Raw genomic sequence first — 15239 nt, forward strand, 5'->3', positions numbered from 1 at the left:
CAATTATGCTATGAGGCTAACGAAATGCTATATTAAATGCTGCAGAAAAAATATTCTACTCTTTAGCATGGGCCTAAAAGGACGTCTGGGCGGCCCTTCAAACTAGTCTTGTCAGGGACGTTGGGGTTTATTTATTTATTTATTTGTTGAGTACATATCATAGAATTAGTAAATAATGTACTTGGATTCAGCTGAATTATTTTTAATTTTTTTGGGGGGGGGGACGGGGGCTTTCTAAAATTTGACGTTTTCAGATGACGTATATGACGTATCCGGAGTGATACCAAATACACGTGTCGTGTGTGCTCGCGATATTCAACGGCTAATTTAGTGTGAAGAGAAAAAGCAATCAGGTGAGTTTAATTAACAGTTCGTCCCTTAATAAAGTTTTGGTGATATTTTTATGATTTGGCAATAAGTTATTTTTTTATTTATTTTTTACAAGTTTAAAGAAACGGAATAATAATGTGCAATCAGTTGCATCGCATGCTTAACGTTAGCTGGTTAATTACGGTCTGATGAAAGTTAGCTTCCAAGTTCCCGCCTGTCTTTCTGATAATAATTATTTGAATTATTTAATGCTAATGTTTTAAGTAAGTGTAAGGTTATCTCGGCTGATAACGTTACCTACTATCAAAATTAATCAGCCTTTAAAAATGTTAAAAAAAATTGGCGTGAAAATGATTTCAGTCTAAGGGATCGATGACAAATAAGTTTATAAGAGTTTAAGTTCACAATATAATAATATGAGAAATCTTTAAAAAATGTTAAACATGATACGTTTATGTAGTGTGATATATGTATTTTTGTGTTCATACATTTTTGGAAAACGAAGTGGGAAAAACCCCACATGTAACGTTAGGCTATAACGTTACGGTTTTAAACAACAATAAAATAAAATGAATGCGTGCACAACGCTTAATCGTTTTATGCAATAATTTGCAAGTAAAATAGTTTTTTTATTTTTTTATTTCAAACAGGGTTTCTTTGGGTTCATTAATTTGACCTGAACTTTTCAGTGTACCATTTTTCCATTTTTCTGTTATACAGCTTGATTTTGATGGGTCGCTCTATTGTTATGTAGACTCAAAGCATTCCTTAATAACCACAGACATAACTAACTATAAACCTTAAAAGCACACTAGTCTCACAGAAAGGTGGCTACCTAGACAGTATTTTTGGATAACTAGCATCATTCCTATGACTCTGAATGCGCCTGTGATGCCCAACATTCTATCTAGATACGCAACTCATTAGGTTACAAAAATGCTGTCTGCAGTCATAGTGTCTTCAATTTTTTGTCTTTGTGTTTGAGTGCAGGATGAGTGATGTGGAGTTGGTGAAGAAGATGCTGCGAGCTGTTCTTCAGAGCAGTAAGCACGGTGTGGCCATGGTCCGTCTTCCGGGAGATTACCGGGCTCTGACAGGAGAGATGATTCCTTTCCGGCAGTTTGGCCATTCCAATCTCGAGAGCTTTCTGCGCAGCATTCCCGGTGTGGTGCGGCTTGAGCGCTCCAGTACTGGAGAGGTGATGCGTTCACTTGATCTTAACACTTACGATAAAGAAAATGTTCAGTTATTGATTAGTCTATGTATCATCATGCCAGAACCATTTTATGTGACAGACTTTGTGTATGTTTGTAGGTCATGTGTTTTGCTGGTGTGTGTGAGGAGACGGCACACATCGCACAGCTGGTCGCCCGGCAGAAGAATGTGAAGAAGTCTGGCTGCTCTAAATTACTGAACTTCCAAATGAGAGCAAAGTCTTCCTCTTTGTTTTCATATAACGGTAACACACATGCAAACGAAAGGCCCCAGTGAGAGATGCTGTTTGGCTAATGTGATGCAATTTTTGTGGTTAATTTCATAAGTTTTGCATTTCATAATGATTCCCTAATCACTACTTTCTCTAGCTTGTACTATTCTAGGCGATGTTTGAGTTGAACTTTGTATTGCAAGCACTTCTCGTGTTATTGTCTCCTTAAGATGAATAACTTGTTGAAGTCCTCGTTTCTAAGTTGCTTTGGAGAAAAGCATCTGCTAAATGAATAAATGTAAATATAACGTTTGTATTATTTTGATATTCATAATTGAACGGCGTATATCTTAAAATAAACTTAAGCTTAAATTGTGTGAGGTGCAAAATCTTAAATGGATTTTATTATTTTCTGTGTGTGTTACAATGTCAAATGGTTTTCTTTAGTTGTAAAATAGGAAAAGTGTTTTAATACACGTCACCTTAAAAGAGAACGTTAACCACATAAATCAAGTAAATGGGATTAATGACATTGAAAATCTAGTTTGTGTGCCCACGTCCCAAGAGAGAGCTTATTTAAAGGGTTTAATGATGTGTCTTTGCCCACCTACCTTGTCTGTATGTGTGTGGTGACTATACCTATGCCAGTTGGTCACCGTTGCACACTAATGCCACAAACTGTTTGGCATCCTGCTGTCCGTCATTTAGCCCTTCAAGGTATGTTCTTGTTTATTGATGTGGTTGAACTGTTTCGGTCTTTGCAGCCAAACCTCGCTTGTCTCTGCGGCAACCTGGCCACATGACTCATCCCGCTCGAGGCACCGCATCCAAATCTAGTTTCTACCCTAACCAGCGGCAGCTTTACAGTAGTGACCTCCCCTCCTCCCGGGTTCCTTCCCGTCAACCAAACAGGAAATCACCAGGGTGAGTGATGCGAGTCAAAACACTTGTGAGCAATAATACATTCTCAAAATATTCATCAAAAAACGTATGTGATTTTAGGTTGGGGGGAAATACATTTGTACCCAGCAAGATCAATACAGAAATAAAGACTTCACCTCATAAGACCAGTGGGACACCAGGTAAACCTCACGTTTTGCCCTATTAATAAATTGCATAATTCTGGATAAATATAGAATCAGAATTTTTTTTTTTTTTTTTTTTTAAACAGATTCTCCCATGATTCTGAATACAAAACTAAACCAAATAACATGTAATTTACTAGAGGTTCTGACAAAATGTTAATTGCTGCTATTTACATTTTCTTAATTAATTTGAATGAATTATTTTAAAAAATCAGTTTGAATGAATGATTCAAACGGCTCACTCATAAAAACTTCACTCATTTTTTCTGAACTAATACAGCTATTCTGGACTAATCTCTTGAATGATTCAATCACAAATAAATTTAAGTCACTTGTTGCCACCTAGTGGTGTAACGATGTAATCGATACAATCGTAATTACTTTCAAAAGATGATTTGCTCTATTTTGATTGCTTCTGTAGACATCAGTGTTAATATCCGAACTATAAACTTTTATCTGTACTTCTGTGATCTTTGAAAATTTATAACATGGAAATAGTGATACTGTGTAATTAAAAAGACTCTTTGTTGGAGCGGTTTCATTTCTAGACAGCCAAACTGCTTTTTCTGGCGCAGCGGCAACACAAATTTGAATGTTTCGGTGTGATTTTATCAAAGGTTTAATAGATATAGCCAAATCGTTGTCATTTAGGAATGAAATTGCGAACTTTTAACAATTAATCGTGCGGCTCTAACTGAAACCTAAACTTATCACTAAACCTAATGCTTAAAAACTAGGCTTTATTTTCCTGCCTTCCAAGCAATGATGGACTGAGTAGTGCGGCAGGAATGAATCATAAAACCCGGAAAAAGTTAGCATTTTTGCTTTTTCGTTCCATTGTTAGTCAATACATTTTTTTTTGAATGGGGTTTTGGTTAAATGCCTGAAATAATGTTTACGGTTGACAAGCTAAGTCAGTTCATTTTCAGATTTTTTTTCTACAACATATAATACATCAGTAATACCCCACAAGTGACTAAATGGGACCACAGAGACTCTTGGGACATTAAATGTCATCAAACTATCAGATTTTAAGATTTTCACCAGCTTAGTGGTGGTGACGTTGAAGTCCTGTATCGGTGCTGTACAACTGCCGATTGTATTCATAAGTTGAGTTCATGTCTGAAGATTAACTTGATTAACAAAACCTATAAGCATCAATAACTTTTGTCTGTCATAGAGCCTATTTTCTGTAATAATCCAAAAGCCAAATGGGAAAATCCTGTTGGCTTTTTGTCTAAGAAAGAAACCAGGGTGAAGGTAACTTCTGGGATGGCCTACAAAAATATCTCATCACTGCAGCACTGTATTGTCTTCAGGATAATGCTAATTCATTTAGTTTTATAATCTCTGTTTTTGATATACTCAGTTAATTTAAGTGAGACGTTTGTTTCTGTGTTGCATTCTTCAGCTCAGCAAAAGTCCGTAAACCGTGCTAATGTTGAGGTGGTTCAGGGTCGAATCAAACAGATTTTGCAGAAGTACTGCAGTGGAGTCTGGCTGTCCAAAATCCCTCAGCTGTACAAGAATATGTTCCAGGAAGAGCTCCACATGCACAAAGAAGTGGAGACGTGGAAGCACATCTGCACTGTGAGAGAACTGAAATACATGCTGACTACTAAAATCACCCTGTACTCTCCCATCTAACTACATGACTTCAATAAGTTTGTCAATATGTCATGCGTCAAGTCAGGGGTTACTCTTTCGCCGTAAATCGATGTTTACGGCCATCTTCAAATGTAAAATATAGTCTTGAAAAATCTAACAAAATTGAGTTTGATTAAAACAAGAACAAATATCTGTCAATGAGTTTTATGAAAACTTCCTTTTGAATTCAGTCGATTTGTACTTGTTTGAATAAAAAATTTGCTTAATTTTGAGCGATTTCAAGGAATTCAGTACTTTATATTTTGTCATTTTGCATCTTAAGTAAATGTATCTTGAATTAAGAATCTTTAGACAACTGCACTAGAAAATAAGTGAGTTATTTTCGTATTCTAGTGGTTGGGAGTGATTCAAGCTTGACTAACCTATTTTTGCGAAGCATTATTTTGCTTTGCTTCAGCTGTGATTAAGAGATCCAATCTTGCATTTTGTGTTATGCATTTTGGGGGCGGAGCAATGAAGGGAGGGTGTGTTTGGGTTGATTTCAAATATCAACAGTGTTTTCAGAAATCACTTACTGAACCTTTAATGTAATAAAGTCGGTGATCGTTATATGATAAATGATCATTTTTGTTTTCTTTCTCTCTGCTGTCCTTTAGGTTGAAAAGCCAGGCAGCAATAACATAGTGGACCGCCTGGTGTACCCTGTCATGGATCCTGCCCCTAAACCAAGCACTGTGCCTTCTGTAGCTCCACGCAAACAGTCTCCTAACACTGCGTTTAGGAAACAGCCAACACCTGCCCAGCAAACTACCCGCAACCTCAGAACTCTTGCCATTAACATTCCTCCTTCAACCCAGAAATCCCAAGCACCCTTGAGTCCAACATCGCCCAACTCCACCATGCTGGATTTAACTCTCCCTGAAACACCCAAATCTCACTTCAACTCGCTCATCACCCCTCCCTCCACTCCACCCTCTCAAAAGCCTCTGACTCCAGAGATCAAGCAGAAGCTGCGGCAGCTGCTCAATAAATACAGCCATGGCCTGTGGGCTCATGCACTTCCACAACTTTTCCCAGAGGCCTTTGGGTAGGATGCTATGCTGATTACTGTATATTTGTAGAGTGCATACTTTATCCAGTATGCAATGGACATTTCGAACAGAAGTATGCTAATGCATAAAACATGAAGAAATATCAATGAATATTCAATCTTGGCCAAATAACACATTAAAAGTACTAGTGTAGCAAAATGTAGTATACACACTACCATTCAAAACTTTGGGGTCGGTACGTTTATAAAAAAAAAATTCTTTTTTTTTTAAGAAGTCTGCTTTAATTGAGCAAAAATAAATTGAAAACAGCAATACAGTGAAATATTAATTTATAATAACTTAATGTTTTCTATTTTAAAGTATTTATTTCTGTGATTGCAAAGCTGAATTTTCAGCATCATTACTCCAGTGTCACATGATCCTTCAAAAATCATTCTAATATACAGATTTTCTACTCAAGAGATATTTCTTATTAGCAATTTTGAAAACATTTGTTCTGCTTAATATTTTTGTGGAAACACATTTCACAGTATTGGCCTGTATTATTTGCTTTAATGAGATGTATGAGAGAGTAACACAGTGAAATATTTTTTTCCAGGTACCGCGCCTTTAAAAAATATATATTTTCTGCTTGTCTCTCAGTTGCGAGTTTCCACAGTACGTGTTGGAGGATCTGTCTTTGTTGGCAGATACGTGTATGGTTGAGTACCCCATGCCGGACAATCGAAAGAGAGTAATACTGTACGCACTACCATGCCAGGTGCAGACACAGCCCCGTCCTCGCCCGCCACCGCTGTTTATGCACTGTGAAAGCAATCCACATGTGCCTCCTCTGGTTATCCCAGCGGCAGAGTATCTGTCTGTTTTGGTGATGGAGGTCAGCAGCACCAACAACGTTGTTCTCCGGTAACGCTCAAAAATCCACTGTTTTATTATTAGATACAAGATTAATTTCTAGTTCTTTTATTTTATTTTTTAGATTGTGGATTCTTGATGCTGTCTTATTTTTCAGGTTTGTCGGTGAAGGCTACTCTAAAGCTCTGGAGGTGATGGAGGAGGCTATGCTTCAATTCTATAATACAGTTGGTGCTGGACTTCGTCTTCTCTCCCCAAAAGTTGGACAATTGGTGGCAGTTGCTATGGAGGAAGATGCTATACTAAGAGCTCAGGTTCACCAGGTCACTGAGGACAACGTGAAGGTACCAGACACTTCTGCATCCACTTCATTGACAACTTAAGAGCCAGATATGGCTATTTGTAACTTGAATGTGTGAGGCTTCCTGTATCATCTGCTTCTAGTTATTTTAGCAGTCGACCTGTGCATCTCTAACTTCATCTTTCCTTTTCGTAGGTGTATTGTGTGGATCATGGGTTCTTTGAGGTGGTCAGCAGGAAGAAGATATTCCAGCTGAGGGATCAATTCCTGACTCTTCCTTTTCAGGGAACGATATGTCAACTTGCAGGTAACATTTATCAGAGGCCTTTGTGTATATGTGTGAGAGAGTAATATGTTATTTAATTCCTTTTTGTGTTCACATTCACTTGCTTGTTAGGTCTGGAGCAATTCAGTACAAATGCGGTAGTTCTGAAAACTCTGAAATCATTAGCTGTTGGTCGTACGCTATTGGCTGAGATTCTGGAGCGAGGGGACACACCGCTTATTGTGCTTTATGACACTTCTCATAACGATGATGTCAATGTGAGCGCTGTATGCTTGAAAGCCCTGCAGGATAAGTCCATGGAGAATCCTCTACAGGTCAATTATAAATAAAATCACACAATTATTAAATTGCATTTCTCAAAAAAACGAAATGAATGAATAATAATAATGTGTTTTTCTCCCTCTTGTCTCTTCAGGTGAACAGCGTGTACACAAACGTGTGTGTGACAAATGTGTGCTCTGATGGCAGTATTTACTGTCAGCTGCCTTCTCGAGGCCAGGCCAAACTTAAAGACATCATGGACAAGATTGAGGCACATTTCATCTCTCAGGTAAAATAATTAAATTCAGTGTCTTTGATTTTAGGCTTCTGTTAGCTGTATATTGATCATGGGAGCATTACATGTCTCTTATGTGTTTCTAAGTTAACATGGGAGCTGTTGGTGTCCAAACCATTCTGCGGGAAAGTGTGTCTAGCTAAATACAAGGGCAAATGGGCAAGAGCAGAGGTGAGAAGACATTCCACTTTTTCCCTTCATCACTCATGACATGTTCTAACTCTGGAGTTAAATCTCCTCACACATAGGGTTGGAAATTGAAAACTGATTCCAATTCTGGAATTAGATACTTAAAGGTCAGGTATTGATTCCTGTGTGAGCTTTTTTAAATGTGATTTCAAACCATTTTCAAGCGCAAGAAGATGCGTTTTCTGTTTTCTTTGTGCACACATCCAAAGCGCACACACAGCGGGACCTCCTCTCTTAGTGTGCGATACTGATTTGAGTTACGCTTAAGGCTGATTTATACTTCTGCGTCGGACCTACGCCGGAGCCTCTACGCTGTAGGCAACGCGTTGGTTTTAATTTATACTTCTGCGTCGTTGTCCGCGTTGACGCGCAATTACACTTGCAGAGGGAGCATGTGAAACCCGAGGGAGGGGTCCTAGCAGACCAATCACAGAGCTTGCGTCCGCGTAGAGTTGACGCGTTGTTACATTTTTGGAGAGGTGCACGTCAGGGTACGCCAAAGGGTGCACGCGCGCTACACACAGCCTACGACGTAGCTACGGCATGAGTTCGACGCAGAAGTATAAATTGGGCTTTATGCTTGAACGCACATATACAAAAATTGTCAAAATCTCCTTGTAAAAGCAGTCGGTTCGGTCTTATGTGAACGTAAACAGTTGAGAAAGAAAAAACATGTGTAACAAATAGGGGTGGGGGAAAAAATCGATTCTTCGATGCATCGCGATGCGGACGTGGACGATTCTGAATCGATTCACAAATGTAAAAAAATCGATTTTCAAAAAAAAAATATATACATTTTTTTTTTCTAATAACGTAATGTTGACGGAACGTAAAAGGCGGAACTATAAGCGGACGTGCAGTGCGCGGACAGTCTGTGGCGTGCACAACAGAGACGCGCACATAACAGAGTCGCGCGACTCATGATGGCTGAGCGCCAAATTCGAACGGCACCTTCTTCGTTAAAAGCTAACATATGCAAAATTGGCAATTTCATTGTTACCTATTTAGTATTTTTGTATGAGAGCTGCTTTCTGTATTGTTTAGTTTTCACATCAGTACACTGTGTAAACCGATCTGTTATACGTATACTGCAATATGTGCAATTTCAGTCACAAAAAGTTACATTTTGACTGTGCTCTCTGCAGATGTTCATTCACTTTTTTTGTATAAGCTGTTTTTGATTGTAGTATACAGCAAACATTTCAAGTCATAACTCTTTATTATTTAGTTGTGTATAAGAGTGGCTTTGTATGTTAATTGAAGCTACAGTAAGTTGTTCAAAAATGTTCATTTTGTCTTCTTAATGATTAAATTGGACAATTTTCTTCTAGAAAGACAAGGTGTTCAGGTGGAGAAAAAAACGTTTTATTTACCTTGACATGTTTCGACTGCAACCTGCAGTCTTCTTCCACCTGAACACCTTGTCTTTCTAGAAGAAAATTGTCCAATTTCTACAGTATGTTGGTTCTGATCTACTTCCTAAAGGAAATAAGCCTTTCATTTATTTGTTATTGTTTAGTTCAACTTGATGAGTCACAAAACAATGTGATGTATTCATTTCTGTGTTCTACAGAACATAAGCTACATACAAATAATTCTGAAGTTAACTACACGACACAGAAAGTGCTTTGAGTTGTTGTTACTCAATAAAAGAGTTAAGTAATTCAGCAGCTGACTTTTTTTAATACTGCAATCACTTTGTAGTGTATTTTCGTTTACTGTTGTGAAATGGAAAATCAATAATCACTAATCGAGAATCGTTAATAATCGAAAATCGACTGTAATCGAATCGGGACTTCAATAATCGTAATCGAATCGAATCGGGAAATCAGACAGATTAACCACCCCTAGTAACAAACAACAGTATATTGGACGATGATCATAGAACAAAGGGAAAAATCACTTAATTTGACTGAAAAACTTTTGTAACTGTAATCAGAATTGATCTATCTGTATTGTATAAAAAGGAACAATATGCAGTGTTATTTTGCATTTGATTACAATTTTTGTTCCTGTACTTTGTTCAATTGTATTTATTTGTGCTATTGTTAATTTGTTTTTGTTCTTTATAGTATTACTGTTCACTTGTCTTGAATGTTTAACATTTTGATTATTTAGTCCAGTTGTTTTTGCTTTGGTATTTTTGTTAAAACCATAGGAAAAAGCTAGTGTTCTTTAGGCTGCTAATAATTTTTTTTGTATGCTGCTGATTTTTGTTAATGGAAATCATCTGCAACAAAATGTTTTGCCAAAAGACATAATAAATATGTTGGATATAAATGTTTGACTAAATTGTTTTTCACTTTACTGAAATCTAAAAGAATCTGAATTGATAAACAAAATCGGAATCGATATAATTAAATGATGCCCAAATCTACTGGCACATATAAATTGGCAGTAAATGCTATTCCACACGAACCTCATCTTTGTATATTCTGTGAGTTTGGTTTGCTAATAGCGTGCATTTGAGTTGCACGTGCGGCACTCATTTCACTAGATTTGTAATAAGCGTCTGTGAACCTGTTGGCGGCAAAGGAGAAACTTTATGGACTCATAGGTTTAATGTTTGAAAATGAAGAAATAGATGTAAATATTCAGCATTTATATTTTATATGCAGATGTACTCTCCTACAAAATCACTCTTTCCAAATAGAGCTATTCGAGTCATTGAGTAAACATTCCTGTCTTTTTCTATCGCAATATGTTTCAGAAAAACTAAATATCGCATTGTCTGTTTTTCCCCCCAGTATTGTGCAGCCCTAGTGAAAATGAAATTAGTTAAATTGGTTATATGAATGTGTTTCATCTGCTTGTAGATCGTTACCCTTCATGGCAGTCAAGTGTTGGACATCCAGTTTTTGGATCTGGGACTTCCTGCTTCTCTGGAGGTTAGCGAGCTCAGGGAGATCCCACCAATCTACCTCAGAGAGCTCATCACCATACCACCTCAGGTACACACATCTCAGTTTTTTCCCCTCACTCATTTCAATTCATGCTCATCACTACTACACTTACTGTGCAGGCCATTGTCTCATTTAAGTCATGAGTCAAGCTGTGAGTGTGAGTTTTTGTTTTTTCTTGTTTTTGAATAAGAAAATGACTCGTTTAGCATGTAGGGAGTGCTGTAATTGCATTAGTCTGCTTTATGAATTAAATTACTTGTTGTATATTTCTGCCCCTGTAGGCTATAAAGTGCCTCCTGGAGGATCTGAATGCAGATGGGGGTGTTTGGCCTCCTGAAGCCGTTCTGTGGTTGAGAGAGACAGTCCACAGCAAAGTCCCCAGTTGCATGAAGGTCTTGCACATTCATTTATTGTTTACTGAAAAATTTATTTTAAATGTTGATTAGCGATGCACAATATATTTAAATCGCATTAGTGCGATTATCACATTGCAAAATTTCTGCCAAAAATAAAAGCTCTGGTTTGAAGTGAACACACTGTAATGTAAATATATTCATTTTACAGCTGCACTTTAAAATACTATTACTATTTAACTTTTTATTTATTTTTATTTACAGTAACTATGTAATAATAAGAATTATGATTAATGTGTAATGTTTGGTTTATTTTATTACATATTAATCATTATTATTAGTAGTAGTATTTCATAGTTATAGTGAACGTGTCAAAACAGTGGGAATGTAGCCTTTGATTAATCAAATTTGAACACCCAAATTTTTCCACGTTTTCCCAAATCACTCAGATCCAAAAAGGATAGTTTGCACTAAAAAATGTCTTCAGAGTAAAACATTTGTATTTATTTATTATTTATAGATGTGTATATAATTCTTTCCAAGTAGAGTTATTCAGGTCATCAAGAGAAAGTTCCTGTATTTTCATGTTACAGAAAAACTAAATATTGCAATGTCCATTTTTTGGCATGTTTGTTGTGTGTTTAGATAGTCAAGCTTGATGAGACCAGGACTGTGCACGTCTACCTCTTCAGTGGAGGTGGAGATGGAGCTCATGACCGTCAGAGCAGCATTAACCACCAGCTAGCCTCATGTCCATTCTGGCAACGTGATGCCTTCTTCAGCAAGATCGCCAGGGTTTCCGAACCCATCCTGTCAGAGGCAGGGGACAGCCCCTTTATATCTCCCACAAAGTCTAAGGCCCTCACATTGCCCCCTCAGATGGATTTACCACTGGTCGGGCAAAATATGGATGTGTTTGTGTCGGTTGCATGTCACCCTGGGCACTTTGTGCTGCAGCCGTGGCAGGAACTGTACAAGCTAGTAGTGCTGATGGGAGAGATGATCCTGTTCTACAACAAACAGGAAGTAACCCAAATCAACATCCAGAAAAATAACGTCTACGCTGCCAAGATCGACAACAAGTAAGATCTGAATGGCACCTCTGACTGTAATTCCTCACCTAAATAACACAACTAAATAATAAAAGTTTTTTTCTTTCTTTCTTTCTTTCGCACTACCTTCGTCTTGTCACCTCTCTTTATCTATAGTTGGCATCGTGTTTTGGTAAAGGGCATCCTGACCAATGGCTTAGTCTCTGTGTATGAACTGGATTATGGGAAGTACGAGTTGATCAACTATTCCCAGCTCCAACCACTCATTGATGAGTTCAGGCAGCTGCCATTCCAGGGCATTTTTGCTCAGCTGGCTGGTAAGAGAGAAGCTGGAGCCAAAACAAAATGATATCTTTATTATTTTTCAGACTTTTACTAATATTTAATAAACGCATTGTATTTGCTATGAAATGGCTTAACGTTATGGATCTTTTCAGAGGAGCCATATATGTCAGCCAAACACTGAAATGTTGGATAGTAGATCAATATTTTTTAAAGGAAGTTTGGTTAAAAAAAAAGAAGCCTTTTTTACTAAAAGATCAAAAGGAGAAGAATATTTTGATATATTTGTAAATGCACCAGTATAATGAATAGTAATATTTAGCTGCACTTTTGTTTGTTTTTGTTTTACAACTACTTTTTTGAAAGCATGTGAAATTCCAAACAGGAACTTGAATGATTTCACAAAATTAAGTATGGAATCGGTGATTAATAACATCTCTGATTTAAATTGAATCAGTTCATAAAGTATATTTATCTTAAACCAGTCGTGACAAAAGGCTGGTTGCATGTTCTTTAGGAAAGTTAACAACCAAATAAAAATGTTAAAATCATCACAATACTGATGTTGTCAGTATTGATGTTTTATGCTATTAACCAAATAGAAAATAGAAATAGACAAATAGAAAAAGTATTTGATGCATCACCCAGCCCTATTGCAAGTTACCTCAGAAATAATGCACGCGTTAATGCTTCTGATTTACATGCAAAATACTTGTTTTCAGGTGTCAAGCAAGGGGTCTGGTGTGAGGAAGCTTCGATGGTGTTCCGGAACCACGTTGAGAAAAAGCCGCTGGTGGCCCAGATTGAGTCAGTTGAGGAGGGGGAGTGGCCCTGGGAGCGCAAAATCTCTGTCTACCTGGTGGACACCACACAAGAGAACAATGACATCTGGATCCACAACATTATGGTGGAGTTTTTAGATGAGATCAGCAGTGCTGCTTGAGACTTTACAGCTACCCTTTCCCAGAACCATGCTGAAAACTTGAGCCTGAAGAAAGCTGGATCTGGAATTCAAAAGCATGTGTTTGTATCAGCTCATTTTATTTACATGTTCACAAATAGTTTCAGTTATCGTTCCGAGTGCCCCGGGAAAGGGATTTCTTTACCTGTTTTTGCTGTTGTGATAAAAAATAATATTATAACATTGCCAAATTAACTCGTTCTTACCTGAACAGCTTCCATTTACTGTGTCTTTACCATAGGGCCATTTGTCTTGGAGTAATTTGATTTATTTATGTTGATTTTGTGTGAGACACTACTGCTTTGTATTGTTTATACCCTTGATTTTGCACTTTGATTTGTTTGCTGTGGTCTTTCTGTGTGTCTTCTGAAAGGAAAATGGCCTAATTGTAAAAGAACATTTGTATTTAGGTTCTCATGTTTGTTTAATTTCTAAGTTAATATTTGGTTCGAACCATTAAACGACAACAACCCGATACACTTTGGTGACTCATTTGTCTCTGCAACTTGATTGGTGGGCTGGATGAATGGCGTCAGTGATTGGCAGGTCTACGCGGTGGGCGGGGCGAATATCTGCGCTACTCCGGGTTTGTGGAAACTCTTTGATCGCCACCGACTACTGGACTTTTTGAAAGAAGGCTCGAGCAGTGACTACTTTTAATATTTGGACTTTCTCCGCCGTTTCAGGCGTTGTTCTTCTATGAACCTTGGATTTGAGAAATCATTGCTTGAGGCAGCAGCACATTTGTGTGAAATAGCGGCTCCGAAAAGAAACCATATCTGGTCAAAGTATTCAGCTGTCACATGCGCTATATATAGTGTGGGATAAGCGCTGTCTGAAGTAAGTGAGAATGATAGACTCTCCGGCACTAACGCTGTGTTTTCATCATTGCATAGAGCCATGAAACATACAAATACGCATTTAACAGGACAGATGAAGCTCGGAGATGATTATTTTTGATTAATGATTAAGCTTGCGGTTCAAATGTCAAAAGTTATGTATCTGAACCAACACAACTTTATTCAGAGATCAGTAGTTGTAGTTTTATTTACTGAAGTGGAAAATAATTTGTTTGAGGAGCTGTCTGGAAGTGTGTATATAATAACTAGTTTATTGATTTGGGAAACTTAAACTAGAGGCAGTATGTTAATAATAAATTTGCATTATAGCGTGATGGAGTTTGCTGGTCAATGTCCTTGTCTATTGGATTTACCAAGGACAATGGAGATGGTCCAAAGACCAGAGGCCAGTCTTCAGTTTTACTCGGTTTTTTTCTCCCCTCATAAGATATATTATTTTAATATACTCAATTTATCTGTTGTTTAAGATCATAATGTATATATAATTTTATTAATTTTTTTAATTAGCATGCATTTAAAAAAAGCAAGCATAAGTAAAACATTTTGCACAGAGACATTCAAACGTTTAAGTTTTAAGAAGCAGAGCAGATACTGTCCAATATGACAACATATGTGCTTTTTCTGGTTGTCCAATGTTAACATAGCGTGTCCTCAGTTAATATGAAGTACACCTGTGCTCTCCATAACCCATATGATTTGAATTTGTCTAGAATAATCCACTTAAATACTGTAGAAAATCAAACACTTTTAATTTAGAATAGGCCTAATTATGGATCTTTCTCTCTTGTCTTCACCAAGGTCCTGTGGTTGGGGGGCTCAACTGTTCCTGCCTCTCTCTCTTTTCTTTTCTTCTGTCCTCTTCTTCTCTTTTATCTTATTCATCATGTTCCGTAAAGAGATGGAGAAGTACCGGGATGTGGATGAGGATGAGCTCTTGCAGAAGCTCAGTGAAGAGGAGCTCAGGAGACTTGAGGATGAACTTGAAGAGCTTGATCCTGATGTAAGTGCACTTAAAATAAGGTGAAACATCTCACATTCGACCTTAAAAGCTGCATGAATTCACACACAATTCATAAATGTGCTCACACAGTTTAGTTGCCTCTGAATACTTTGCATTATGAAAGGATGATAGACTTTTAT

At 37.4% G+C, this 15239-nt stretch overlaps 2 protein-coding genes across 4 annotated transcripts in view; both read left to right on the plus strand.

Annotated features, from left to right (window-relative positions):
- Positions 1 to 282: 282 nt before the first annotated feature.
- On the plus strand, positions 283 to 13700 carry tdrd7a (tudor domain containing 7 a). The gene is made up of 18 exons (XM_082165746.1): positions 283 to 353; positions 1321 to 1528; positions 1645 to 1789; positions 2521 to 2680; positions 2759 to 2838; positions 4253 to 4431; positions 5106 to 5536; positions 6144 to 6407; positions 6514 to 6700; positions 6853 to 6964; positions 7055 to 7257; positions 7359 to 7493; positions 7587 to 7670; positions 10505 to 10639; positions 10873 to 10983; positions 11590 to 12026; positions 12153 to 12313; positions 13001 to 13700. The coding sequence occupies exons 2-18, from the start codon at positions 1322 to 1324 to the stop codon at positions 13219 to 13221; spliced, it is 3252 nt and encodes a 1083-aa protein (XP_082021872.1). The 5' UTR covers positions 283 to 353; position 1321; the 3' UTR covers positions 13222 to 13700.
- A 106-nt stretch (positions 13701 to 13806) lies between these two features.
- tmod1 (tropomodulin 1) overlaps positions 13807 to 15239 on the plus strand; it is a gene marked incomplete at its 3' end in the record, with an annotated part of 16547 nt that continues 15114 nt past the window's right edge. For all 3 annotated transcript variants that reach the window (XM_082165832.1, XM_082165834.1, XM_082165833.1), the window contains exons 1-2: positions 13807 to 14079; positions 14898 to 15099. In XM_082165832.1, the coding sequence (XP_082021958.1) occupies positions 14983 to 15099 (117 nt within the window). In that variant the 5' untranslated portion in view covers positions 13807 to 14079; positions 14898 to 14982. The remainder of the gene's footprint in view (positions 14080 to 14897; positions 15100 to 15239) is intronic.

This window comes from Leuciscus leuciscus (assembly GCF_965113295.1).
Source record: "Leuciscus leuciscus genome assembly, chromosome: 3".
In the NCBI taxonomy this organism is placed as follows: Eukaryota; Metazoa; Chordata; class Actinopteri; order Cypriniformes; family Leuciscidae; genus Leuciscus; species Leuciscus leuciscus.

What these genes read in the sequence shown, in the direction of transcription:
- tdrd7a (XM_082165746.1), top strand. Translation starts at nt 1,322, where the DNA reads ATGAGTGATGTGGAGTTGGTGAAGAAGATGCTGCGAGCTGTTCTTCAG. An exon ending in AGGCACATTTCATCTCTCAG is followed by an intron (nt 7,494 to 7,586) that starts GTAAAATAATTA and finishes TGTGTTTCTAAG; the next exon opens with TTAACATGGGAGCTGTTGGT. An exon ending in GCTGCCAAGATCGACAACAA is followed by an intron (nt 12,027 to 12,152) that starts GTAAGATCTGAA and finishes CTTTATCTATAG; the next exon opens with TTGGCATCGTGTTTTGGTAA.